The sequence below is a fragment of the Poecilia reticulata genome, chromosome 7, assembly GCF_904066995.2.
Source record: "Poecilia reticulata chromosome 7, P_reticulata-male-v2, whole genome shotgun sequence".
NCBI lineage: Eukaryota > Metazoa > Chordata > Actinopteri > Cyprinodontiformes > Poeciliidae > Poecilia > Poecilia reticulata.
The window spans coordinates 6,502,694-6,529,640 of record NC_088836.1 but is presented as its reverse complement, the minus strand read 5'-3'; the positions used below and the strand labels follow the sequence as shown (position 1 = coordinate 6,529,640).

Here is a 26,947-nt window from a genome sequence, read left to right as displayed (position 1 = left end):
GAGGTCAGGAGGGAGGGACTCCAACAAGAGCCGCTCCCTTAGTCCCGACATGCAACTTTCAACCTGACACATCCTCAACATCACAGTCACCCAATGGCAACTCAGTGGTTGGTTACCATTGGTGGCTTATGATCTGAACACCCACAAAAACAACACAACAAGGGGGGTAGACTCCCCCTACTCGTAGCTTTATGCGATCAGGTTTCCTGCTTCTACATAATCAGCTGACTGTAATTACACACAGACAGCATGGAATTGGAGCTAAACGCAACATCATCATGGATTTAACTAGAATAAACTGGAATTTTATACTTTTACTAGTCTGTAAACAGACATGAAGAAAATATCTGTTGTAAATGTGCAATACATATTTAAACTAAATTGAATTCAATTCTAAAATGAAGACATCGTCTTTGGAAAACAAAAAGCGTATTGTCTGATTACAGCGCGGCATGTCCTCCAAGAGCAGATTTGCATCGAGTCGTTGACTTGGAGGATTGTTTCCTACTAGATCAGCATGTAGTCACAGTAGATAATCGATTGAATAATGTTGCTGACTTTGCACCAATCCCTCATACTGCGCATACTCCCCTTTAACAGGAAGAAACATCCTGCAGAACCAAAGCAGTGTGTACAGCCATCTGACACAACTGACCATCATCTGTGTGAGTTGCTAAAGTTTCATTGAGCAACAATTCAAATGATCTATTGGCAAAGATGAGATATTCCTATTGTTATTATGTTGTTATCATAGAACTGACAGAAGCCAACTAACTTTACATAAAGCACTGCACCTCCTGTTCAGTCATGCAAACCCACAAATCAGTGAATTCATGAGATATGCCTCTTCTGGTGATTTTTCTTCAATTGATCTTACTCTAGAAAGTGCCAACATTTTAGATGCTTAGAGCGCAAACAACTTTAAAAAGCATTCAGTCACATTCCTGTATCTTTGTCTTCAAAACTTTCCCAACAAATCAGTTTCCAGAGTTGACGTTCTGACTAATGGACTCTCTTGACAGCACTGTGTGGCAACACAATCACTGTTTCCCATTTGATTTGTATGTGATTTTAAGTTGCCGCTCAATAAAATAAAAAAAATGTAGTTACTCGTTCAGCAAAGAAGTGTATGGAGTAAACTTCGTAGCACAATTTTCTTGATGAATGGATGTTTCTTATTTAGAAAATAATTCACACCATTGACATTTGTTACTTTATATGTTAAGAAGTCTGATGATTGTTTTTCCTGCTTGTCTAGCTGTCGACAAGCTCAAAGATGGTGAATAAAACACCTTTATACTGAATCATAAACATCCTAGAAGCTGAAGTGACTGATTTACCTTTCCTCAACACGACTGCAGCAGGAGCTCAGGTATACGCTGCAGATATACAGCTGCTGTGATCAGTAAAGCATTCTGAACCCTGAGGCTTTAAGTCAGAAACCTACATGTTGATTCATAATGACGCTAACTGGAGTAAACGCAGAGAGGCTTACCTGTAAAGTCACAGACTGTTCCATGGACGGTCTATTCCAAACACTGAAGCACTTCCCACACCTTCCACCTCTCCTCTGCAGCAACTTACAATTAGCTGCCAAGTTGAAGGAAGGAGGGAAAGGCAATCCGTTGACTCCTCCCCCCTCGCTTTGAACAAAGTTCAGCTTCCTGGTGAGTGGGATGGACGGGGCCCTGATCCAAGGGTTGATTCAAGCGCTCCGAAAAGTGTCTGCAACAAGATAGGAGTGGGTTTATAATGGGATGGAGGTTATAATACACCACCCTGGCAGCTCTGACTAGACAAAAGAACTGGTTCTGCAACTTTCCAAGCAGATCTCAGCTGCTCCGTATCAGCTCAGAATGAATGTATGAGGGAATTAACAGAGAGGTGAGCAAGTACCTCCTGGCAACGGGTTCATGAAGCCGGGTTGTATATCTGTAGGGCATTTTCTTATTTTATTTCACCCCATTAATGTTTTTACTTTATCTCAAACTGATATGAAATCTAACCCTCTGCTTCATTTACATGACTTGGTTTAACAGACACAAGAATTTGGATCTTAACTATTCATTTATGGAGCAGAGACATGAAACAAAACGTTCAGGCAACAAAAAACAGTTTGACCACTTTCTGCTGTTATCTGTGTTCAAACCAGGGAGACGTGATGCACTTGGCTGTAACGGTGTGTTCCCTTCATGCTCCACGCTTTGACCAAACTTGGATTCTCCATAAAACTCTGAAGTTAAAGCCAATATGGCCGACCATCTCCCCTTGGAAATTGCACCCAAACGTCTGGAATTAAACCATTTCTACTCACCAGATCACTTCAGTAGGTTACTTCAGTAGGTTTTTTTTCAGTAGGTACACTTGTTTAATTGCTTGTCAGCTCAGATGGTTATTGCTAACCACTGTTTTTTCTTAGATATGTTGGTGCTACTGTGTGAGTAATTCACGACATATTTTGCAAACTAATCTTAATTAACTTTCAGCTATTTAGACCTCATTTCCAAATAGCTGTAATGAGGTCACGAGAAACCCCTGAGTAAACCTGGTTTCTCATACTGAGAGTGTGACATTATTACATTGTTGTTGTTTTTTTGTGCTTGTTCGTTTTTTGTTTTTTTGGTAATTGGTTTTATTCTTATTTCTGTTAATAAACCTTTGGAGGAAAGTTGTCTTTGTTTATTCCTTACACATCCAGAGGCTTATAGCTTAAGAATGTCCGTTCTGAACTTAATCCTTCTTTTGTCATTTAATACCTAAACCTTCTCAGGCAGGTATTCAAAAGCAATAAGCGAGACTGAAAACTATTTGGCTGTTATTTCCAGATAATCAGGTGGTGACTGACTTGGTAATTAGTAATTTTGTTAATTATTCCTTTCAGCATTTATTATTAGTTATTCATAATAATAAAAAAACCTGTTTTTCACAACATCACATTATGGCAAATCTTTTTTTAAAAAAAAACAACTCTTCCATGAACATCTCATCCTTTCGCACATCCCCTGTAATTCCCTTCATGCCTGAATTCTCACACCTGATTAGTGATTATCCTTTTGAGTAGCTTATTGCTAGATTTAATATTGACACCATGCTGCTGTGTACTGGGATTATATTCAGTTCTACCTAATTCTGTTCATTTGGATGGTTATTTACACTTAAATTTGCTGCATGTGTTACATTCCAGTGAACTGTCTCTCCCTCATTTAGCATCTGGAATGCAGCAGTCAAATGAGAGTACAACAAACACACAAACAGCCTCTAGAACTGCTAAAGTGATTTCATCTACAGTTTGACTCCCTCCCCCAAACATCACAATCATCCCTCTTCCAAAGCTACAAGGAGTTCTCTCAGACGTTGTTCATGTTGTTCCATTTTGCTCCTGATTTAGGGTTGGGGCAACGAATAAAAGTTTACAATTTTCTGTGAAAGAAAATGACTAATACAAACAAGAAACAACCTGGTGTTTCCCCAAGAAAGATTTTGGGAAGTCTGTTTTGTCAGAGCCAGATGCTTTTCGCACTCGAGTACCGTGTTAGTGAGCAGGTAGGGGCAGTGAAAACTCCTCCAATGTGCAGTGTTGAAGGGCGATACAGGGGGATACGAGCGCTGGCTCTGCAGAAAACTGCTGGAGGCCAGTTAGTTATCAGCTAAATCTAAGGAGACATGAGGCGAGTCCTTCAGCAGTAAGCAGCTTAGAGGTAGCCGGAGAGAGAGGAGGAAAGCTAAGACACTGACTCACATTCACATGGAGATGGGAGAGACATGAAAACAAAGGAAAGGTTACTGACTTTTAATTTTGCCCACTGGTGTCCTGGGAGAGCAGCAGATAATGTAAGGTGCATGTGTGGACATGAGGCCACTGAATGTCTAGTATGACTAATCACTTTTAACACTTTAACCACCCACTCCCTTCCCAACCGGAGGAAAAACCCTTGTGGTTCTGGTGAGGTGTTTTCTGACAATACATACAGATGTTCTTGTGTTCTGGTCACCAGGAAATTCGCAGAACGTTTTCCATATGGGGTGAAAAATGATCTTTTCACTAACAAATTAAATTAAATTCCTTTGTAATACAGACATAAATAAGTGTACACAGTTACTAAGAGAGAAAAACAACATCCAGTGTCAGAGGCAAAAAGTGACGAGATCCACAAATTGAAATTGAAAGAAATATTTGGCAGCAAATCGCAAGTTTTCCATGTAGGTCCAGTAGGTGGCGGTAATGCCCTTTAAAGCTGGTCTATTACTGCCTAAATGGCTGAAGAACAAGAACTTTTTACTTTTTTTTAGCATTATAAAAATTAAATTAGACCTTATAACCCGAGATTATTGCAAAAAAAAAAAAAAAACAGGAAGTAAAAGTTATTATTATTATTATTATTAATAATAATAATAATAATAATAATAATAATAATAATAATGATTTATTTATTTATTTATTTATTTATTTATTTAATTTTTAAATTTTTATTTTACTACTCGTTATTTGGTCCACACTCCTTACCATAAACATGAACTCTCACTAGCTGGTGGCGGTAGTGTTTCCTAACGCTGTTTACCAACCGCCAATAACCAAAAAGACGAAGAAGAAATCAGGAAGTGACATCAACCACTCTGCTGTGTCTGGATACAACCCATGTTCTCCCCGCTACACGGGCGTTATGTCCGGAGGACGTGACTGTGCTGCAGCGAACCTTCCCGTCTGAGGTTCGGGGAAGATGCCTCTGGCTCCTGCAAACCAGGCCCAGCTGATCCGGTCCAGTCAGAAGGATGAATTCTACCGGAGCTTCCTGAGAAACAGCGCTAACGAAGCCTGCCAGAGTGTCGCAGGTAGCTGATCTCTGGCAGTTTCTCCTCGGTTTGGATCCAGAGCCAGAAATCCACTTGCTTCTGAAATGTTTCGGAAAGATCAAGAGAGTAAAACTGTCTGCTTTGCTCAGAAAACTGATCGGACTGGTCTATCAGTCAGCCCGCTTTCTTCTTTTTGTAGAAGGAACAACAAACTTTTTAGTTAACTTCATATTTATTGTCTCTCTTGGGGAATATGGTGTTGGACATTCAAAAGGGAACATGGCGTTGCTACCTTGACTTGATTTAAATGGATCTAACAGAGATATGTAACATTTACAATTTTATTTTCTTAATTCACATCCTTTCTTTTTTCATAGTCCTTCAGGACATTACAGGATGGCTGTAAACAGAGCGTCAGCATTATGGTCAATGCTGACGTTTGAACAGATTGGCTGATATCTGGTGCTTCAAGCTGAGTTGTTTTCATTTCAGTTTAATTCAGAGCTGCTTTATTCACCCCAAAAGAAAATGACTTGTTGTCATATTTCATTTCACCCAAGCACCTTCAAAAGAGTTGTTGTGGACGGTGATGCTGTGGGGAGGAAGAATCTCCAGTAGCAGTCAGTCTTCCGACAACTCTGAAGAGGCCTCTGACTGAAGACTGTTGCTGTATGGCAGCGTCCTGACTGTCATGACATGGTAACAGCTGAACATCAGGTAGCAGAGACGATATTCCACAGTAAAAATGTCGTTGGTCCTTATGAAGCACTGCTACTCCATCTAATTTGTTTTTGCTGCTCTCTTTGCTTTCACTCTGTCCGGTTAGAAAGCTGAGCAGAGAGACATTGGAGTCGGGATAAGACTCCGTTTCTCATTATGATACATGGAAGAGATGGTTTGAACTTCGTTTTCTACTCCTCCTTGGATTTGTGGCCGCAGTTTCCGCTTTTGAGCTTTGAGATGCTCCCGGGTGTAAATACCTGGGGATAGGTTCCCCCACCTGAGCTGTGGATCTCTGCAGTTGATCCAGAGTCACCATGGGCCTCTTGGCTGCCTCTCTGACCAGTGTTCTCCTTGTTCAGCCTGGAAGTTTAGGTGGACAGCCTTGTCTTGAACAGCACTCTGTGAAATCTGGTGTGTTCCTTGGACGTACGATGCTGTTTGCTCTCCGTTATTCTTTTAACTGACCTCTGAGGCGACACAGAGCCGTTGGATTTGTGCTTAGATTAGATTACACACAGGTGGACTCTATTCAGTCATTAGCAGTCATCGGTCAACTGATGGGGGGATGAATACTTAAGCACGTGACAACTTTCAGTTTTTTAGTTGTAAAACATATTTTGAATCATGTATAATTTTCTTTCTACTTCACAATTGCATGTGCCACTTTGTGTTGGTCTTTCACATGAAATTTAATTTATGTTTGTGGTTGTAATGTGAGAATATATGGAAAAGTTCAAGGGGTATGAATACTTTTACAAGCCGCAGTAGCATTTCCTTACAGTGTTTTTAGCTGGTCGTTGTGACAACTTTTTATCTTTGCTGCAGGATCCAAACACTGGCTGGACTGGAGGAGGGAGGTAGAGCTGCTGTCAGACTTGGCTTACTATGGTTTAACCACGCTCTCAGGTCATTATTGAATTTAAAAGTTGAGCTTTAACCTCATCGAATGAACGAAGCCGGCTAAACGATGGATCCGGACTGTGCTCAGGTTACCAGACTCTGGGCGAGGAGTATGTGGGGGTCGTCCAGGTGGATCCCTCCCGGCGGCAGATCCCGTCCCGGGCCAGGCGCTGCCTCTTCGTCCTCTGTCACGCCTTTGTGCCGTACCTCCTGGAGAAGGCCCTGGTGTGTCTGGAGAACGAGCTGGAAGGCGGGCCGGAGACGAGGAGGCGCCAGGCGACGTCGGAGGCCTGGAGCCTGGAGCGCTGGCTGCGGGGGGCGGCGCAGAGGGCGGTGGGGCTGCTGACAGAGCAGCAGAGGAAGGCCTGCCAGCCGGCCGTGTTTGTGATCCAGCAGAGCGTGGCCCTGCTGCACCGACTCCATGTTGCTCTGTTCTACGTCAGCAGCTCCTTCTACCACATGTCCAAGAGAGCAGCTGGGATCAGCTACGTAAGTCAGACCAGACAACCGACTGCCCCACCAAATACTTTCCATCAAACAAACAGGTCTGAGTCAGAACCAGGGAGCAGCAGGTCCAAGTCAGTTGATTTCCATCTCTACGTTAACACCAGCATTCAGTAAATTATTTAACCTTAAAGTATTTTTTCCCCTATTACAGTTACTTACACGTTAGGAGTTCAGCGACTGCAGTTTTTCTGGAAAATCGGCGATTACCCGATGTTTTAAAGCCTGATCTGCCGATTCCGATTTTAGTCAAAAGCATTTTTTTTTTCGTCTGAAATATTGTTAAGTTTAGCAATGAAGTCACTGAGTTGGCAACAGTGAGTTGACTATTGGTAACGGCAAACGTGCAGACATGACCAGGTGGGCGGGGCCAACAGTCAAACCCAGCAATAGCAGAGCAAAAGAAGATGGCGGCTGATTTTCAGCCTTCGTTGAGGTAGATAAGACCAGCTGATCGGCTTCACATGTAACTATCAGTCGATCACCGATCTCCCATAATTAAGGAAATCGGTTAGATAGATGAACTATTCATATTTATTACTGGGTGAATAAAATAATAAAAATGCAAATGGAAAATGTAAAATCTTTATTTTACTGAAATTATATTTGACATACCCGTTTTTATTTTTATTTTATTTTTTCAAACAAATTAACATTTAGTTGTTAGTTTTACTTAATTAAATATTCAACTTGAAGTTGAAAGTACCTTCCATATGATTCCATTTCTATATATTTCCTCCTGAAAGAAACTATTTCATGTATGTAAGTTCAGTCTTCTTCCACTCTGTTATTTTTAGGATGTAACTTTCAATGTTTCCAGTCAAATGAAACCAAAACAGCAACAGTTACAAATTTCAAGATGCTTTTAAGATCAGGGAGGGAACTAAATGTTGAGTTGTCGGTGGCGTGTGTGTGTTTGTGTGTGTGTGTTCAGTTGTGTGTGACGGGGCCGAACGCTGATGACTCGTCCATCAGGAGCAGCTACCGGCTGCTGGGTTGCGTGTCTTTCCTCCAGCTGCTCGTCACTCTGAGTCTGCAGCTCAACAACCTGAGGCAGAGGCAGAGAGCCAGGCAGGAGTGGCAGCTCTACAGGAGCCTCAGGTGGAGCGCCACAACACGACACGCTCACTTTCCTGGTTAAAAAGATTCTCAGTCATTTTAGAGCTTTTTTTTTTGGATAGAAATGTGTTAATCTTTCTATTTAAATGAGAACATTGTCATAAAAGGCCTTCATAAAAGCTTCCTGTGTGTCATTAGTCCTCGGCACCCAGCGAGCTCCGCCTCCACGCCCCAACCTGCGCGCTGCATCCTCTGCCTGGAGGCCCGCAGGAACTCCACCTGCACCCCCTGTGGACACCTGTTCTGCTGGGAGTGCATCGCCGAGTGGTGCAACACCAAGGTCAGACTCTCTGGCCAGCTCCAGACCTGCTGGATGTCACAGCTGACCCACCTCCATCCAGCCGTCTGATCACAAACACCAACTTCCTACTCTGCATCACTTCTTCTTCTGTGAACTCTCCTTTTCATTACGTGACTCAAACTTTTCCTGTTTTTTTATTTATTTATATATATATATATATATATATATATATATATATATATATATATATATATATACTGCTCAAAAAATAAAGGGAACACTTCAGTGTTCACTTAAATGTTAAAGTGTTCCCTTTATTTTTTTGAGCAGTGTATATATATATATATATATATATATGTGTGTGTGTGTATATATATCTCTAGCTCTGGAAAAAATTAGGAAACCACTTAAAATTATTCATTCTGTCGCTGTTTAATATTGCAATGACAATATTACTCACAATTAACCCATATTTACAGACACTTTTTGTTTCCGTGTGCAGAATTTTAGCTTTAGAAACCCGAGCAAAGGTTTCCTTCCCCTTCCCTCTCCCAAACCCCCTTCTTCAAATGAAACACAATTGGTGTCCAACATTTATGCAGCAAAAGGTTTTGTTTGTGCTTTAGATAAAATGTTAGTATATGTAGAGATAACCAAAAATCATCCATCTGATTGGGGTTGATCTCTGCTTACATCTGGGAACTCACAACTTTTTGCTGCACGAACGTCACATGGTTGTGCTGTGCAACATACACAAACGGCAATAAGATGGAAATAAATATTGTCTACAGAGAAGTGAGGTTATATGACACTGGTGTGTGTGTGCGTGTGTGTTGTGTGTTCCAGGCCGAGTGTCCTTTGTGTCGGGAGAAGTTCCTGCCCCATAGGCTGGTGTTTCTAAGGAACTACAGCTAGACGTCCAGCTGGAACACACACAGCTGGACTGAAGCTCGTCCTAATTTGTGTATTCAGTCGTCATGGAGACCAGAACCTTCCAGCCTGCTGAGATTTATCCGTCTGTCCTAAAGAGAGCAGGATATGTTTGGATTGTATCAATCAGATGATGTAAATGTCGATATCTGGGAATTCCATTCCATTGATTTAAATGTTTAACTTCATCATATTTCTTTTATGCTCAATTTATGCTGCGAGGATGTGCTTACAGTCAGCATTACTATTTAGAAATACTGAATGGATGATGAAACGATTGTTTTTAGCTTGTTCTAGTTCTAAAGTGGAACTTTTTTGGATCGGCTCTGCAGGAAGTTCAGGAACTGAGAAAAATTATTCATGAAAGATTCTGATTAAAAAATGAGTTTTTTTCTTTGACTAGCTAATTAAAAAATAAACATGTCACAATTGAAAGGAATCGTAAGGAGTTAGACGGATTGTTCTTGTGGAATATTTTTAGCGTCATAACGCTTCTGCTACATTAAGGATAAACTCGGATCTTTTTTGTGTTTTTGTTGTGAAAAGCCTAATATTTCATCTTCCTGTTCCACCTTGGATGCTTCATGGAAAACTCCATTCTGCAGTTTTTAATTACCATTAGAAAATAAAAGTGAAATTTATTTTTCTAAAAGTTTAGATTCAAATAAGATTTTTTTCTTGTTGAAAATCTTAATTTGTAAGAGCAATATACATTTAAAATAAATGAGCCTTTGTACTAATGTGACTGATTTAAATAACATTTTTACTATTTTCATGAAATTGTTTTGATTCTCTGATGGCAATGATGCTGACATTGGCCACAAGTATGCTAAATATGACTAAACCTGAATTGAATTTTATACCTATAGTTAAGTCCACAATTATTTATACCACTGGGAGGCTTGGGATTAAAGTAATCTTTTCATTTTACCAAACTGCTCGGCAATTATAACTAGGGCCTGTTTGCGGTTTTCACAGATTTTTTATATAATTTTTTTTAACATATAATTTTTAATGTCAACTTTTTTCTTGAGCTGATGCTTAATTTACGTTGCATTATGTTTTGAGCGATTCAAACAGAAACCTTGGATGTGTTGGATATGAAGGCGAATAAATCAAAAAAACTCTTTTGGGGCAATAAAATGGTAGCTGTTAAATTGGCTCTATTTGCCCATGAAAGTCAGTGTTTGGTTCTGGTCAGATCCATATGACTATATGTCTGATGATGTCACACACACACCAGAGTCCCCAGTAACTTCTAACCCCAATTAGAGCATGTGAATGAAAACAGGAGGCCAAATTAAGTGCAGAGTAATTCATTGTCAAATAGCAGAAAACAATACACCAGTCACACAATACATACCAAGTAGTTTAAATATTGTACACTCAGCTTCCCAAATCCCATCCGCCCCACTCAGACGCAACATATGTTACATGCACACATGAGCAACTTCTGCCAAAAATAAAGAAAAACAAAAAACACTCCACACAGACCCACATGCCATCCTGTCCCAGAGACTTAAAATCTCACCCACACGTTTTTCAGAAATCACTCCATGTGTTGTATTGCTTTCAGCGTACATGTTGCTGTTTGGTTAAAGCCTGAAAAGCACGAGCTCTTCAACAGCACAAGCAGTTTAAAAAATAGATTTATATTTATATATATATATAATTAAATAAAAAGCTCCACCACATGCTTCTCTAAAACATTGTATAATGTGCTGCTTCCCATCTATACACACTACCTGAACACACTATAGCACAACTGATATGGAAGACCATTCCTGCTGGACTGGATAGATTTTTAAAAAGTTGGAAATTAGACTAAAAGATACACATTGTAGGTCACTTAACGTTCTCTCTACATATCTGGAAATATCAGATTGTCCCCTTCTAAACATTTTTCATTTGGGTTTCTTTGTCACTTTTTTATGTGGGGAAAACGCAAAACATTTGACAAAAATAAAAGCATTTCCTACTTCCTGCATCTTGCTGGTGTCACGGGGCGGAAATGGGCTTCGACAGATCTTCACCTCATAACTTAAAGTGTCAAAGTCCAAATAAAATGAAAACATATGTGGTCCAGGCTTCATTTACAGCAACATATTTAAACTCCTGTGAGTGAAACTAAAAATCAAACTGCAAAAATGTACATTCATTTGTAAAAAATAAAATAAGACAGCATATTGGATATTGTGTTCACTGGAAAGTTTTCAGCCCTGTGCTACTAAAGAAACATCCAGACTGGATGTTCGTTGCTGTGCTTGAAGCGAATGCTCAGGAGGATTTCTTAGGAACAAACCAGCAACATGTGCAGATCCTCAGAGAGGCGACCCGACAGCTCGACACAGCTGGACCCTCAGCTAACGTTCCAGCTAGCTAAGCTAACGTGAGCAGGTGGAGAACGACTGCAATGCTGTGAGCAGTAAGAGGTTAAAGCAGCAGAAAGAGGGCGGGGCTTAGAGGGAAACCAGGAACTCTCTGCATGTGGAACCAACATTTTTCTTTAGGGGGTTCATTTACCATATAGTTACGTTAAAAATTATTAATATGCCTAACAGATTTACTGGTAGTTCTTTAGGATTATGGTTTATGATTGGAAACAGGCACTTCCTACAGCAGAGCCACTAAAATGGGAGATGAAATAAAAATGTCTTACAGTTTAACAAAAAAGAAAAACTTGGTAATCAATGGAAAAGCCTTTACTGGCTCTATTTATATTTGTTGACCAGCTTCTGCGTGTTTTTGCTTCCAGGTGTTTCTGATTTTTATGGAGGAGCTTCACGGTCCTCTGCTCCATCACTCTAATCTTTGGTTCTGTCAGATTCACGTCCCGTTGAGACCAAAAGATTACATTAAATCGGAACCTGCCAGGATGAGCAAGTCTGAGCCTAAATGAACGTGTTTTACTTCTTGTGGTTAATAAAACCCAGCAATTCATCTCTTAGGTCAAAACAATTCAAAGTAATGTGCTTTTTCTTCTTAATCTCTTTACAGGTTTATTAATTAGCTCCAATTAGCCATTTATCAATGAGTCAAATGAACTGTTTTAAATTAACCGAACCCCTTTGATGAACTGTTGGAGAACAGCAGGGTCAGAGGTGTGTGTGTGTGTGTGAGAGAGAGAACGTTCTGCTGGAAGAGCTTCTCAGCTAGAAGGCAGAAACAGCCGTTTCCTAGGCAACGAGCAAGTCTAAGCTGTACGTTTACTGAAATGCGTTCATGCGTGTATAATCTGATCTGGGATCTGATGTCACTTCTTAAAAGTAAAGAATGGTAGAAGAGTATTTATCTTTTTATTTTTATTTTATTGAAGCTTCTTCAACCAGGACCTGAACTATGAAAGTCTCTCGTTTTCATAGCGACGCCATTTACCCATTTTAAAATAATGAAATCCCCCTACTTATTATTAAAAGGTAATATTTTTAAAAAAGCTTTTACACAATGCGGGATCTAGCAGGCTGGGGGCGGTGCTAGCTGTGCTGGAGCTTCAGCCACTTCACCTAAGGTGCTGAAGTTTACATGCTTCATCACAAAAATGTAACAAGACCTTGTGTTTGTTCCACAAAATGCATAATTCGCCCACTTTTTGCATTCGTTAAAGAGCGAACTCGTGCAAATCTGGATCCTAGAAAAATACAAAGTTGGAAGTTTAGAAAAAAAAAAAAGTTCCAAGAGGAAGATGGAGCAGAAGTCCTTTCAGTCTTTGGTTAGGTGATGTTGAGGAAGAAAAGAATGAGGACAGGATCCCTGAAGAGCGCCCGGTTCACTTCAAAGCGATGACTCGATACGATGTCTGAGCTGATGAAGCCCCCAGAGCGGGCCGAGAAGAGAGCGCTCCCGTCTGGAGGAAGAGCCCTTAGTAGATCCGAGCCAAACGATGCTGGTACAGAGAGGGAATGTGATGATGCTGGTTACCTGGAGACAAAATGCACCATTCCCCGGTGCAGAGGAAGAAAGTCCGACTCATCCCAGTTCAACAGGAAGTGGAGAGGTACCCTCAGAAGCTTGGACTAAAGTGAAGGCAGCAAGTTTCCATGAAGGTTCCTATGGAAAGCAATGAATGAGGATGAGCTGTGTTGGTTCTCTGCTGGCTGCTGCTCTGATAACTGAGCAGAGGTGGGTGTGTGTGTTAACACACACACACACACAGCAGCAGCACTCCTTCAGGGTCCGCTTCCAGCCAGTCATCTCTTCCCTGACTTCATGTAGGATGGGATGGCTCCTCGAGCCGTCAGACCCTCAAAGCGCTTGTAGGTGTAGTTGATGAAGACCCAGTCCTTGTTCTTCAGGTCAGCCTCGCTGTGATTGGACACTTGGGTGGCTGAAGAAAAAAAACAAAAAAAACAGAAAGAATTTAAACCACTTTCCCCATTTGGGCACAAAGTGTGACGTGGTAACCAGAAAACGGTGTGAGGCTTACTAGTTGGAGTGAGGATGTCCGATTCGGGGAACTCATCGAAGTTGGACGTGTCGTCAATGCTTTTGATGTTTATGGGAATGGCAGCAGGTCTTTCTCTGCAGGACGAGAGGAGGAGAGGGTCTGCTGACTGGGAGGCACGGCTCATCTGAGACGCAATCACGTTAAACAAAACGCACAGCGCAGCGGACTGGAAAACGTATCGCCACGTAGGGGTTTCATTTCACGCCAAATACAGAATTGTCCATTATTTTTGTTGCAATAAGCAATCAATCAATTAATTGCATGTAAGCGTTTTATATCATCATTTCTATCATGTAAATAGACATAAAAACAATTTCTCTTGCCATAATTTGTTTTTCTGTTTTCTCTTTTCTACCAAAAACTGGATAACAAAAGTTATCAGTCTGGTGCTTTGGTCTCATCTAAATATACTATATATATATATATATATATATATTTTTTTTAAGGGTGATTTGTTTACAGGAATTTCATAATTCATTTATGAAGCATGTTATTTGTTGTTTTGTTTATTTTTTATTTTCGACTTCTTGCTTATCCCACCCTGTCTGATGCCGCCCTGGACACATGCCAATACAGCCCATATCAAAAACCGTCATTTTATTCACTTTTTCAAAAAAAAACGCACGCACAGTTTTTTGAAAACATTCATACATTCTTAATGTGCACAAAGTTAAACTGTTTTATTGTCTCAAACTAAACATTTCTGAAGATTCTCAGGAAGAACTGATCAGGTGAAATCTCAATAACTAAGAATGATTTTGTGTGTTAAATGTAATGAACATGTTTTGAACAGGCCACAGACTATCTTAGGTTGTTCAATGGAGCACAATAGTGAACCTTTACACATTAATTAAATATGTCTCTGTCCATAATTTCCTATGGAATTTGTATGGTGAAGCGGTAGCTGCTTGTCCTCATCCAGCTGAGTGATTGACGTAATTCGTGCATGTGAAATTTTGAGCTTGTGCATGTAGACGTGCACACATGGGCTAATGGAGCAACACAAGAAAGTTGAAAAAGGTTCAACCTTTTGCTGTCACTCCTCTTGTGTGTAGTCCATAACTGAGCTGAACGAGGCAGCCCTCCATGAGAGAGAGGCTTTCAGGTCAAAATAAGGTAGTTTGATTAATCTGCACTATGCAAAATTAACACCTTGAAATCTTCAGGTTAATACGTTAATGCTGACCGGCCTAGTAAAACATAAGACATCCATGTATAAACGGTAAAGTCCCAATTAGTCTGAAGACGCAGAAGCCTTGACCCGTTTGCTGAAATGCTGAACATCAACATTTGTTTCACGGCGCCGAGCAGCCAGCTGTCCTACCTGATGTGGTCGTAGTCCACCCCCTCAAAGAACGGGTTGGACTTGATCTCCTCCACGCTGGCAGCACCGATCCTGTTCTCCTCCTCACAGCAGAACCTGAACACACACATCTGATCAGCAGCTGGATCAGCAGCTTTACTGCACATTCTTTCACAAATCAAAACTCATCATTCAGTAGAGCTGGTGCAAAGTGAATGAGGTCTGTTCTCCTGCCTGAGAATGAGGTCTTTAGCCTTCTCTGATATTGGCACTTCTGGGGGAAAGCTGAGCGTCTCTCTCCAGTTCATCACCTTCCTGTAGGTCTCCTGAGGCGTCTCGGAGCAGAACGGAGGGTACCCTGCAGCAGACCGGCCGCACGTCACTTAACACCACAACAACACACTGGCACACAGTGGCAGGCAGCCCCAGCATTACCTATCAGCATCTCATACATGATGACACCAAGGCTCCACCAGTCACACAGCTTGTTGTATCCGTTCTGCATGAAGACCTCAGGAGCGATGTAATCTGGGGTTCCCACAGTGGAAAACGCCTGAGGGAGAGAGGAACAATTAAAACACATTTGTTATCACAAGGTAATAAAGCAGTTCAGACTAGAAATGGGGGCAGAGAGAAACGGCTGTAACTGAGTAATGAGCCAGAGTTGAAGACCATCTCTCCTTCAGACGATAAGACGCACAGACCGTATTGTGTGGTGAAACTACCACACAATACGGTCTGTTGAGTTCCTTCTTTGGGTAAATTGGCTTCACGTAGTTCCAAGGAATCCAAAGCATCCCATTCAGAGTTAAGACTGTATGTGAACTTAAGACATTCCTAAAGTTGACATCAATTATTTGGTGCTAAAGTGACTTAAAAGCCTTGGGATGAATCTGGAAGAATTACGTTTTCATTCATGTCCACAGTAGGCCAAAGTAACTGATTATTGAAATAATCGTATTTAGTAATTGATTAATTATTAACTGGGGTATTATGAGTCATTTACTGGGGGGGAAAAGCCAGTTTAAGATTCACCTGCTCTGACACTGAATTTTAGACAATGTTTAATTTCTTGAGTAATTGAATTATTTGTTTACTTTCATCTTTTAATCTAATTCTAATATTGCATAAAACAAGGCGTAAGTGGTTAAATGAAAAGTCTGTAGAATGAGCCTTTTTTTTAGATATATATATCCGACCGACTTGTCAGACTCATCGATTACCAAAATAATCATTACACACAGGTGACCATCAGGCCTACAGAGGCTTTAGAGGTTGTGTTGTCTGGGGGAGGAGAAAAAAATAAAAAAGAAATCACTGCACAATTAACCTAAAGTGCAGAAACTTTGTGACTGGTGCAGAAACTTTCTGAATTAAAAGTCTGTCACCATAGCAACACTGACTTCCTCCATCTGTGACCTCATCGGGGTCATGGATATTCTACAGCTTCAGATTTTAAATGTTGGGGTTTCCCTCCACTGCTGTGTAATCAAATGACAGCGCGATTAAACTGTGTTCTGTCGAAATGTGCTACCCGTCGATCATCGCTACCTTCAGGCAATGCTGCGTCTTGATCTGATCAGCTGCTCTCAGCCTCTGGCTAATCACAGGGGGGGAGGCTGACTGTTTACACATTATTCTGTGCTGTTCTCACTTGAACTCAAACATTGGTTACTTACTCTCTCTCTCACACACACACACACACACACACACACACACACACACACACACACACACACACACACACACACACACACACACACACACACACACACACACACACACACACCAGTTCAGCCTGGAAGTGTGAAGAATAAGGTGAACTTGATGTTGAATTAGATTTGTATGACTGAACTGAAGAAGCCTTGAGATTATGTGTTGCAGCTACATAAATAAACTGCAATTACTTTCATTTACATTCTACAGTGCATACTTTAAATGTTTTGCATTATTATTATTATTATTATTATTATTATCTATTATCATTATTATTATTAACGGATTGTTTACATAGTGAACGATCTGTTAATAATCCAGGCTTTACTTTGTAAAGGAGAGATTTGGAGCCGAAACCTCGACTCCAAACTGAAAAAAATCAATTTGGTAAGAGCTAAATCTCATTTTCACAACCATATAAAGCTTTCTGTGAAGCTTTAAAGACATTTGGTGGTACAATATATATATAAATAAATGACGTAGTATTACTCATGTTAGCAAGTATTTACAGATTCTTATAGTCAGTCTAGACAAAATACCACTTCCTGTAACATGCAACCAAAATGTAAATGAGGTGTAGAAGGATCTGTTCAGACCTACCAGCTGCCTCCTGTTCCTCTTCCAGGTCTCGGCTTTCCTCTTAGAGTTCATGTTCTGAAAGGCTGCACAGACAAAACATCAGTTTTTGAGGATCAACCTCACTATAAGTTAAGGACAAAAACATTTTTTTTTAGTTCTGAAACAAAGCAAGATTGTTTTCCTTCTCTTCTCCGTTTGGCTAACTGGGAAAAAAAATCAAGCTTATGATGAGGTTTGTCTCTTCCATAACCCATGAGAGAGATTATTAACACTGGCTCTTATACAGTTGCCAAAAGCTGCAGGACAAATTGACTAACAGAAACAATCTAAAAAGTTTTTAGAAGAACATAAACAAGCAGAGCAGCCAAGCTGGTTACCCAGACAACACTAGAAATCATAACAATACACTGTGTGTATAAGTAAGCTCCTGTAGGTCGCAGATAAACTACAGGGAATAGATGAGGCATATTTCAATGCAAAATTTTATGCACTTTGCCTCTTCTGACAAGTGCAGATAGCAATATTGTTTGAAATTTTGTAAAAAAAATAAATAAAATTTTTTTTAAAAAGCCTTAACATACTCACCTCTTGAAAAAGACTGATAAAGGTGACAAGTTACCTCTGTTTACAAGTCTTAATGTGTTTTGTCCTTCACATTAAATGACACACCATGCACAGACACAAGCAGCTGAAGATGCAATGACGACGGCAGCGACGGCTGGAAGAAGTAAAGTGAAACGTTGCCTGACTTTGCTTACTGAGGTCACTGGGCAGGCTGTGGTTCAGGTTTTTGTAGAAGTCTGTGCGGTGAGCCTTCTTCAACCCGGTGCACAAGCCGAAGTCCGACAGCTTCACGTGACCCTGAACCGACACAGAGCTCTCCGTTAGTGGACGAATTATAGATAGGAGCTGGAAACAGTAGAGCTGCACATTATATCAGTGTCACTGTATGCATTACGCATAATGCGAAAGGTTGCGTTGACCATAATAAGTGTTTAAGTGGCCAGCAAGCATTCAGACTGAGTATGCCTAATATGCCTGGTGACAACTGTTGCTGGATTCTGCAAATAAAAAAAAAGTTTTGAAGGTGAAGGTGTCTTTATTAATCCAACCTTGTTTTTGAGAGGAAAATATTGAATATTGTTTGATTTTTCCCAGAAGCTGGACAGACCAATAATGACTGGGCTCTACAGTGGGCACAATTATTAGGCAAGTGAGTATTTTGACATTTTTAGGAATACTTTCTCACTCCAGGCTGGATTAACTTGAATGAAGAACGGATTTAAACATAGCAGACGATGTGTATCTGTGTAATGGGACTTCTGTCATATCCTAAAACTCCAACCTACCTGGAGTAGCTACCTGAGTGAAGTCGCCCCCTCATTTGGTTCAAGTCTAACAAAATTGGTGCCAAATGTTTGTGCCACAATTTGTGCACCATCATTTTTTGTTTGTGCCGCCATCTTTTTAAAGATATTAGTAAATGTTTCCAGAGGTCATGAAAGCTCTCTCCATCTTCCTCAAGTCAGACAGAACTGGTGTCAGTCAACCCGATTACGTTTGTGCAGTACAAATTTTTGTTTGCTTTGAAGATATCAATGAAAGTTTAAAGGTCAAAAGGTCAACCAGCTCCCCCACATTACCCAAGACTAACAAAACTGGTGTCAAACTTTAGTGCAGCAAAGATTTTCCTTTGTGCCGCCATCATTTTAAAAATATTAATAAAAACGTAATACGAGTGTTTATTGGAAAGTTTTGAGTTGCTTGCTATTCTCACTTCAACAGATGAAAATAAAGCAATATGTGAAAATGTGGGCTTGTCATTTAGTTGCATAATAATTCTGCACAATAATAGTAGCCCAATAATCATGCACTCCGTCATTCTCCAAAGGAAGCCAAAGCCTCACTTTTATTTCCTTCGTGCGTGAGGCTTATTGACATCTGGATTAACCAACAGCTTTGAAGTTGGAAATTAATAAAAATAATCCTCAAAAATAAGACTTGGTTAATAATTGTGCACAGTGCATGTCTGCAATATACCCAAAGCAGAAAGACATTAACACTATATATTAATTTGTTAATTGCAACAATCACTCATATAATCGCATTTTGCACATTTTCCTAGAGATATTGGTGTTCCTTATGCCTGTATACAGAAATGCTGGCAGATAAAGGTCAGACTGGACTCACTCTGGCGTCCAGCAGCAAGTTGTCAGGTTTGATGTCTCTGTGGATGAAGCTCAGCTGGTGGATGGAGTCGATGGCCAGCACCGTCTCGGCAATGTAGAACTGAGTGGCTTCCTCTGACAGAGTGTCCATCTTCATCAACAGAGTCATCATGTCTCCTGCAGCAGACAGGAGGACGAGGACGTATTCAGTTACGTCTCTTCTTCCCCTCAACAAGTTGAAACACCAAACTTTGCACCGAAAATGCAGAAGCTATTTTTTTCTATGAATGAAATTATTTTTTTTAACTAAACATTTATTTAAAAAATTTACACTTCTATGCAGGATCTATCAGTCTTCAAGAGGACAGGAGTAAGGACAATAACTTGGAACGTTTAGTCCCATGTTCTCGATGTGTTTATAATCCCTTACTTTAGCTGATGACGGTCTACCCGACTATTATTGCTGCTGCTATTGCTTACAATGAGGACTCCTCAACTATGTTCGGAACTACATTTAGCACCGTTCAAAACCGAGCATTACATTTGAGTTGCCATTCCTTTTTTCTAAGAATCTTCACAAAGTTGTACCTCCAGGGAGAAACTCCATGATGAGGTAGAGGTTCATCTTGTCCTGGAAACTGTAGAACATTTTCACCACCCACAGGCTGTCTGCTTCCACCAGAATGTCCCTCTCAGCACGGATGTGGCCCACCTGCAGGCAACCAATGCTTCAGGTAAACCCAATTCGTGCAAAGGAGCGTACCGGCGTGTGTGTGTGTGTGTGTGTGTGCGTGCGTGTGTATACCTGTTCTTTCTCCAACATGTCAGCTTTACGGAGTATCTTCATGGCGTAGACGTGACCCGTGTCTTTTTTCTGCACCAGGCGAACCTGCAAACAGAACAACACAAATGATGATCTGAAACAATTTGTTGAAAACAAAATGTCCCGTCTATAAGAGACAGTCTGTTTCAGACAACTTGATCTCAAGAATAAGTTGCTCAGCATGTTGATGATGGTTCACAGCAACTTTGCTGGTGTAACAAGAAGTGAATGTTTGACATGCAGACTGGACAGCGCCTATAGAGCCTGAGGCCCGTCCACACCGACTCCCTACCAGGGCGCAGCTGCTAAATACTGATCAGAAGGGGTGTATTCCATTCTTACTCATGTTTTTTTGTTGGTCTTTTAACACATTTCGTTCTTGAATCTTTGTCAAAACCTACATTCACTTAAGAAGTAAAAATGTACCTCTCCAAACGCTCCTCTGCCAATCACCTTCAGGGACTCAAAGTCCTCCAGTCCCAGCCGAGTGCGTTTTAAACGCAGGAACTCTGTTTCCTTCCGGGCATGCTCAGAACGCCGGATACGTTTCTGAAAAAAGAGCATTTTCAGACAGAATGAGTTGTTTTCAAACAATTGCTGGCAAGCCTGATACACAGACACTGGGATTTTTAATGATAAAAACTTTATTTGTAATTGTCCAAAGCAGCATAAATTAAATAACCCATTAGGAATTAAAATACATAAGCGCACCAACACAAAAACATTCCTGACACATTTGGTCAAAGTTACCCAACGTCTACTTTAGATGAAACTAAAGTATTCATCTGAGTTGTGTTGTAGAGTCTCACCTCTTCATCAGCCAGCCCCTCCTGGTCCATCACCTTCTCCAGCTTCTGCTGTCTGTAGAGATAAGTTTATTTGTATAGTACATTTCAGCGAAAAGGGAAGTGCTTTACACCATAAAAGCACAAGACTAAAGAGTCATAAAAACAACACACAGTCATCGACCGAGAAACCAGAGACAAACATAACTGGGGATGCAGAACAGACCAGAACCAGGAGACCTGAGAGGTCTGGAAGGTTGAAACAACAGCAGATCTTTAATGTTTTGTGATGTTGAGCCTTTCAGGGATTTAAAAAACTAGCAATAATATTTTAAAGTCTTTTCTCTGAGCTACTGGCACCAGAAAGATTTACACCAGGAAGATAGATGTGCTCCATCTTCCTGGTTTTAGTGAAAACGTGAACAGTAGCGTTGTGGATCAGCTGCACCTGTCTGATTGATTTTTTTTAGACAGATATTTGAAGACGCTGTTGCAGTGATGAATGCGTCTAAAGAAACCCATGGGTGAGTTTCTCTAAATCTCGCTGAGACATCAATCCTCTAGTCCTGGAAATGTTCTTCAGGTGATAGAAGGCCGACTTTGTAAACGTCTTTATGTGGCTCTCGAGGTTCACGTCCGATTTCAGATTTCGGGCCTGATCACTAGTTTCCAGCTGTGATAACTGAGTCTGTGTGCAGTCGCTAGATTGTTCCTCTTCAGGCCCAAAAATAACTTCAGTTTTGTTCTTCCTCAGTTTTTATGTGGGTGTTTATGTGGGTGTTATTGAACACTTTGTGTTATTCCCAACCAACAATTAAAGGTCTGGGAATACTCAGATCTGCTCTCAGGTCCAACTCTGATGTCACGACTGACACAAAATATTCTTCAGGCTTAAGTTCTGATAAAGGACAAATTCATTCATCTTCATTCCGGCTCTTGGGTGTAGCTCTGCTCTGCACTTTGACTGAATCATTGCATCACGTTTTCAGATTTGGGATCGTTCACTTGTTTTTAATCCAGATCCAGAAATAATTGAAATACGCTATGACAATTGGCCAAATGTCAATATTTTTTAGCTAGCACATAATTTTATTTTTTTATGAATGTTGTTTTTAGCAGAAGTTAAAGCCGTTTGCCTCCAGTGCAAACATGTGCAGCACCGACATGTACAGCCTGCACATGCCGGTCATGTTCAGCCCCGGTCACTGATCTGGTTTAGAAACTCATTTAAGCAAACATGTTGTGTGAAGAATCTGATTGGATACCAACTGATCTGGATTGTAAAAGCGGTAGACAGAGTTATGAAATCAGGAAGTATTTCAAGTTAAGCAATGAAAAGCAGAGGATTGGGAAGCTGTGTCAACTCTAGGTGGTTTGGCAGCAAAACGAGCCCACAGCATCAGCCCTCCACCATAAAGCATTAAAACATTTTACTTGTTGCAATGGTTTCTGGGTTTTTCACTTAGTGTGGAAAGGATAAAACAATAAAACAAATGATTAAAGTACATTTTTAGAGCCCCTTTCAACCCTCTTAATACAGCCTCACTGGTTAGTTCACATAATATCTACAATTTGCAAGAAAAAAAGTCCTTGCATGTATTGCAGAAATAAAAGCCTAAAGGGATGATGAGTGTACTCTGTGATGCAACCTGCCACAACAGGAAGCAGCCCTGCCCTTACTTCATCATGACATAGCCCACATCCTGATGAAGCATGTTCCTGGTTTAAGCTTAAAAAAGCAAAACAAAAACCAACTCTGTTTTTTTTTTTTTTTTAACTTAAGATGGGTTTTAATAGAAATCGTTTACATGTGAGTTTTTCCTGTAACACATGAGTGTCGTGTGCAGAGCTGAAACATTCAAGTCTCACCTCATCTCCCTCTCCTCATGCTGAGCAATGAGGTTACTGTAGAAGTTCTCCAGGGTCACTTTGGCCATGGTGACCCGTTCCTTGGTGTGGTTACTCATCGAAGCGCACGAGCTCTGGCCAGTCATCGCCATACTTCGTCTGGAAACATACAAACGTTCAAGTGAGGAGAACAATGGAGACCAGCTGTCTTCACAATCAGAGCTTTCATTTTACAATTATACAGGCCAACAAGATTTTTTTTAACTGTACAATGAAATAAATGAGTTGATACGTCCATCAGTTATATTTAGTATACTGAGTTTATTTGAATCCTATTTAAGTCCTAAAAATACCAGGACAACAGACACGCAACCAGGGATGCTCTCTCTGATATCCCAAGTGCAATTTAGAATATTTAGTTAACCTAAAAATCATGTTTGGACTGTGGAAGGAAGGCAGAGAACACAGATGCACAGGGAGAACATGTAAACTCCATGAAGAAACCCCCAGGCAGGGACTCAAGCCCAGGACCGCACTGCCCTGATGAGCACTGTGATAATACCACACAGGTTTTATACCCATTTTTATTTTCCTTGATTCCATATTTTAGAATATAGCCGCAACTGTTTCAGAATTTATTTTTTAAAAAGAAATAATTTTGGTAGGACACAGTGGCTCTGAGGCACCTTGAACTATTCCACTTTTAATACCATAAAAAAAAAGACAGTAGAGGTCAGTAGGTTTGTTTCTTTGGATAAATGAAATAGTAGAATAACACCAAACCTACAGAGGAGAAGTATTTAGCAACAAATTGTTGGAAAATGTAGAAAGGTTCCAATCAGGGACAGCTAACCCAACTGGTTTCAGATAAGCTGAAAGAAATCCACATATCTGATCTGCTAAGAGCTTTCAGTCCTATTAAATGTTTTTAACAATTTTGGGAAGAATTTTAAGCAGATGCTGGAAAGGAAGCTAGGATCTCAAAGAGAGCAACAAAGGTACAAATAACTCTGCATTAAATCAGACATTTTGACAAATGTTAAAAGAAGGAGAAGGGAAAAAAGCATGTTACAGAATCAGAGATGAAACAATGATGTTACACAAAAATGAGGAAATCTTTTTGTGCAACATCTGCTGCTAGCTCCATCCCAGAGAGATAAGACGGTTTCACATGCAAATACAGAAACAAAGTGGTAAAATACAGAAAGTCAATACACCAAATTAGTGGGTTCTTAAGCACTTACAGAAATTAAAACTATCAAATATACCCAGCTTCATTAATAGGAAATACAAACTTAGTTTTCGACTTTATTGGAAGCTGCCAGACTTCTTGAAAGGAAACTAAAACCAAGCCAAGTCCCAGCTCGATGATAAACTAGAGGAGGAAGCTGAGCTGTTTTATGGAAACAATAAAACTGAGCCAGCCACTGAGCCACAACACGGAGCTAGTTTCGGTAGCAACGGACCAAAAACACTTCTCCACCAAGTTCATAAACGTGAATTAGGTAGCAGTTCAAATCACCATTTGACGCCCTTTAGCACCCTTAATCATATTCAGAGACAATAAATGTATATTTTCACCAACTTCCAGGTTCAGAAACCACTGTCTTTACCTGCTAACATCAGTTTAGCTAGCTAGTTAGCTTCTAAAGTTCCTGGCTTTAAAGTTCACAGCAGGCGCAATGACGATTCCGGAAAGGCAATTCAAAATAAAACCGACATGCAAAGACTTCAACCTGCTTTCCCAATTTAGACCTTTATTTTGACAGTCTCCAAGGGAAGCTCTGCATTTATTTCGGTTAACTGCAAAAGTTAAAGTTCTCTGAGCAAACAGCTAAGTGAAAGTTAGCTGATAAACGTTAGCTACCCAGTAGCACACCTTGGAAAACAGACAACTTTTATTTTATTCGACAGTGAACTACTTTAAAAGTTCATCACGCTAACTCAGCGCGCCTTCCTCTTGTTTCTCCATGGTCGGGTCTTTGTTCGCTTACCTTGATCGAAGGTGCGGTATCTGCTCTCTCTCTCTCTCTTGTTCTACTAATCATGAAGGCGGCGATCGCCCGGTCTTTGAACTCAGTAAGACACCTAGCGGCTCCAACCCGCCCTTTCATAGGATTAAAGACATGTCAACACTGACTTGTTAGGGCAACTTCTGCTGTTTCCTGTTGGGGCGATCGAAACGAATGTAGGTTATGTAACAGGAGACCGATGCTGTTGTCCTCAACAGCATTAAAATGTATATTTTTTACAATATCCAAATATGCTCAGGAATGTCAGTACTTAGGTGTGAGCACATTTTTTGTGAGGCAAAGATGTCTGGACAATAGTCAACTATATGTTTTGGGGGAAAACAAATCTTGAAATTCTAAAAAAAAAAGAGAAAATAAAGTAGAAGGAAAAAATTGGAGCAAAGTTATTTTCCTAATGAATCCTTCTTAGACATCACAACATAACTTCTACGCTGAAGAGAAGGTGAGTATGGAAGCCGGTTTCCGCCACTCTGTTAAAAAAAATAAAATAAATTGTCTCAAAATAATGACATAGTATCTCAAAATAATGAGATAGTATATCAAAAATAATGAGATACTACCTCAAAATAATGAGCTAAGTATTAATATTATATATTTTTTTAACAGAGTTGCGGAAACGGGCTTCCATAGGTGAGAGCTATAAATCTAAGTTATGCAATCCATGTTGTCGTTTTACAAATTACATCAAATTTGGGAGGTAAAATTGTACATTCACACAGTATTTCAACTGCAAAATGTAAATCTCTACTTAATTATTTTATCTGGAAGTAGTTCACTTCATAGCTATGTGGGGCTTATAATCTAATGTTTAATTGTCTATCTGTATAAGGAAATGCATTCATAATAAAAATGATAATCATTCAATGCATTGTTTTTTTTCTTTATCGTTCTTCCACCACTAAAAGAGGCAGAAGGATTAGTTGGAAGATGCGTTACTGTAAGTGTAGATACATTGCCTGAATTTCAAGATTTGTTACTTTGTTGCACAGAAAATCCCAGTTTAAGATAAAAAAAATCAAGATTAAGTAGAATAAATTTCATAAAGCAAATACCTGTCAGAAGAAGCTCTGCACACAAGTGTTGCTCCAACTAAGTTTACAATTACAGTCTCCCTAAAACAGACCAAGTGACTTGAGAGTGTGAGGTAAGATTAATGTTCAATAGAGTTAACATACATTATCTGAGTTCTTAATCTCATGATTTACATCAGTAGTTGTCAGAATCTTATATACCGGCTAGGGAAATAAACCTTTCAAATAGCTGTTAATATCACTGATGCTGACTTTGTTCACACACACACACGCACGCACACACACTTTGTTGTGAAGGCCTCACAAAGTCTCTAAGCAACCAAGAAGAAACTGTAAACCAACAGATTGGAAGTCAGAACATTTGCGCACCACTAGAGGGCGCATGTGTATCAGGGATGATGAGCGTTTGCGCAGTGGAGCTGCACAAATCGAAAATTACCTTATTGATTTTCAGCAGTCATTAGGCAAACAATCAAAAACACAACACACACACACTCACGCACACATACCTAAGGGCAATTGCAGTTCAATTAAATTCAAAAATACCTCATTGATCCCAAGGGGAAATTAAATGTTGTTGCAGCTCATATCAATCTAATGTTTTTCAAAGAGCTGTTGTAGATGTTGATGGCTGTGGGCTGGATGGATCTCCTGTAACAGTCTGTTTACAGAAAATTTGAAGAAGCCTCCGACTGATGACAATGTTTTTGTTTGTTTTTTATGTAAAGAGGATGTTCCGGGTTGTCCATAGTTTTCTTGATTTTATTTTATTTTTTAAATTGGAGGGACCAATTAAGCTAGCAGTCATGTTTTTGGACTGTGGAAGGAAATCGTAGTACACCTACACCTACACTTGCAAAGGGAGAACATCTAAAATCCATGCAGAAAGACTCCAGGACGGGACTGCCAAAGACGCAACAGTCCTGCCAACTGCTTCACGGTGAAGACCATGACCCCAACATGTCACACATAAACTGTAAAATAGATTCATAAAATTTTACTATCTTGA

At 40.1% G+C, this 26,947-nt stretch overlaps 2 protein-coding genes across 5 annotated transcripts; one reads left to right on the top strand and one right to left on the bottom strand.

Moving 5' to 3' along the window:
* Positions 1-4,538: 4,538 nt before the first annotated feature.
* Positions 4,539-9,948, top strand: pex10 (peroxisomal biogenesis factor 10). Of its 2 annotated transcripts, none has more exons than XM_081608694.1 (6): positions 4,539-4,830; positions 6,340-6,420; positions 6,503-6,903; positions 7,853-8,054; positions 8,176-8,317; positions 9,125-9,948. In XM_081608694.1, the coding sequence occupies exons 1-6, from the start codon at positions 4,719-4,721 to the stop codon at positions 9,177-9,179; spliced, it is 993 nt and encodes a 330-aa protein (XP_081464820.1). In that variant the 5' UTR covers positions 4,539-4,718; the 3' UTR covers positions 9,180-9,948. The 2 variants fall into 2 exon arrangements, with proteins under 2 accessions (XP_081464820.1, XP_008411142.1); XM_008412920.3 differs by having other exon boundaries at positions 4,546-4,830; positions 7,853-8,019.
* A 560-nt stretch (positions 9,949-10,508) lies between these two features.
* On the bottom strand, positions 10,509-25,017 carry stk38a (serine/threonine kinase 38a). Of its 3 annotated transcripts, none has more exons than XM_008412917.3 (14): positions 24,869-25,017; positions 22,896-23,033; positions 21,051-21,102; positions 20,668-20,790; positions 20,224-20,307; positions 20,007-20,130; positions 19,441-19,595; positions 18,000-18,111; positions 17,272-17,333; positions 15,391-15,508; positions 15,190-15,313; positions 14,977-15,072; positions 13,632-13,726; positions 10,509-13,532 (listed from the first exon to the last, which is right to left on the bottom strand). In XM_008412917.3, the coding sequence occupies exons 2-14, from the start codon at positions 23,024-23,026 to the stop codon at positions 13,396-13,398; spliced, it is 1,413 nt and encodes a 470-aa protein (XP_008411139.1). In that variant the 5' UTR covers positions 23,027-23,033; positions 24,869-25,017; the 3' UTR covers positions 10,509-13,395. The 3 variants fall into 3 exon arrangements, with proteins under 3 accessions (XP_008411139.1, XP_017161431.1, XP_008411140.1); XM_017305942.2 differs by having other exon boundaries at positions 18,009-18,111; XM_008412918.3 differs by lacking the exon at positions 24,869-25,017 and adding an exon at positions 24,488-24,565.
* Positions 25,018-26,947: the final 1,930 nt, after the last annotated feature.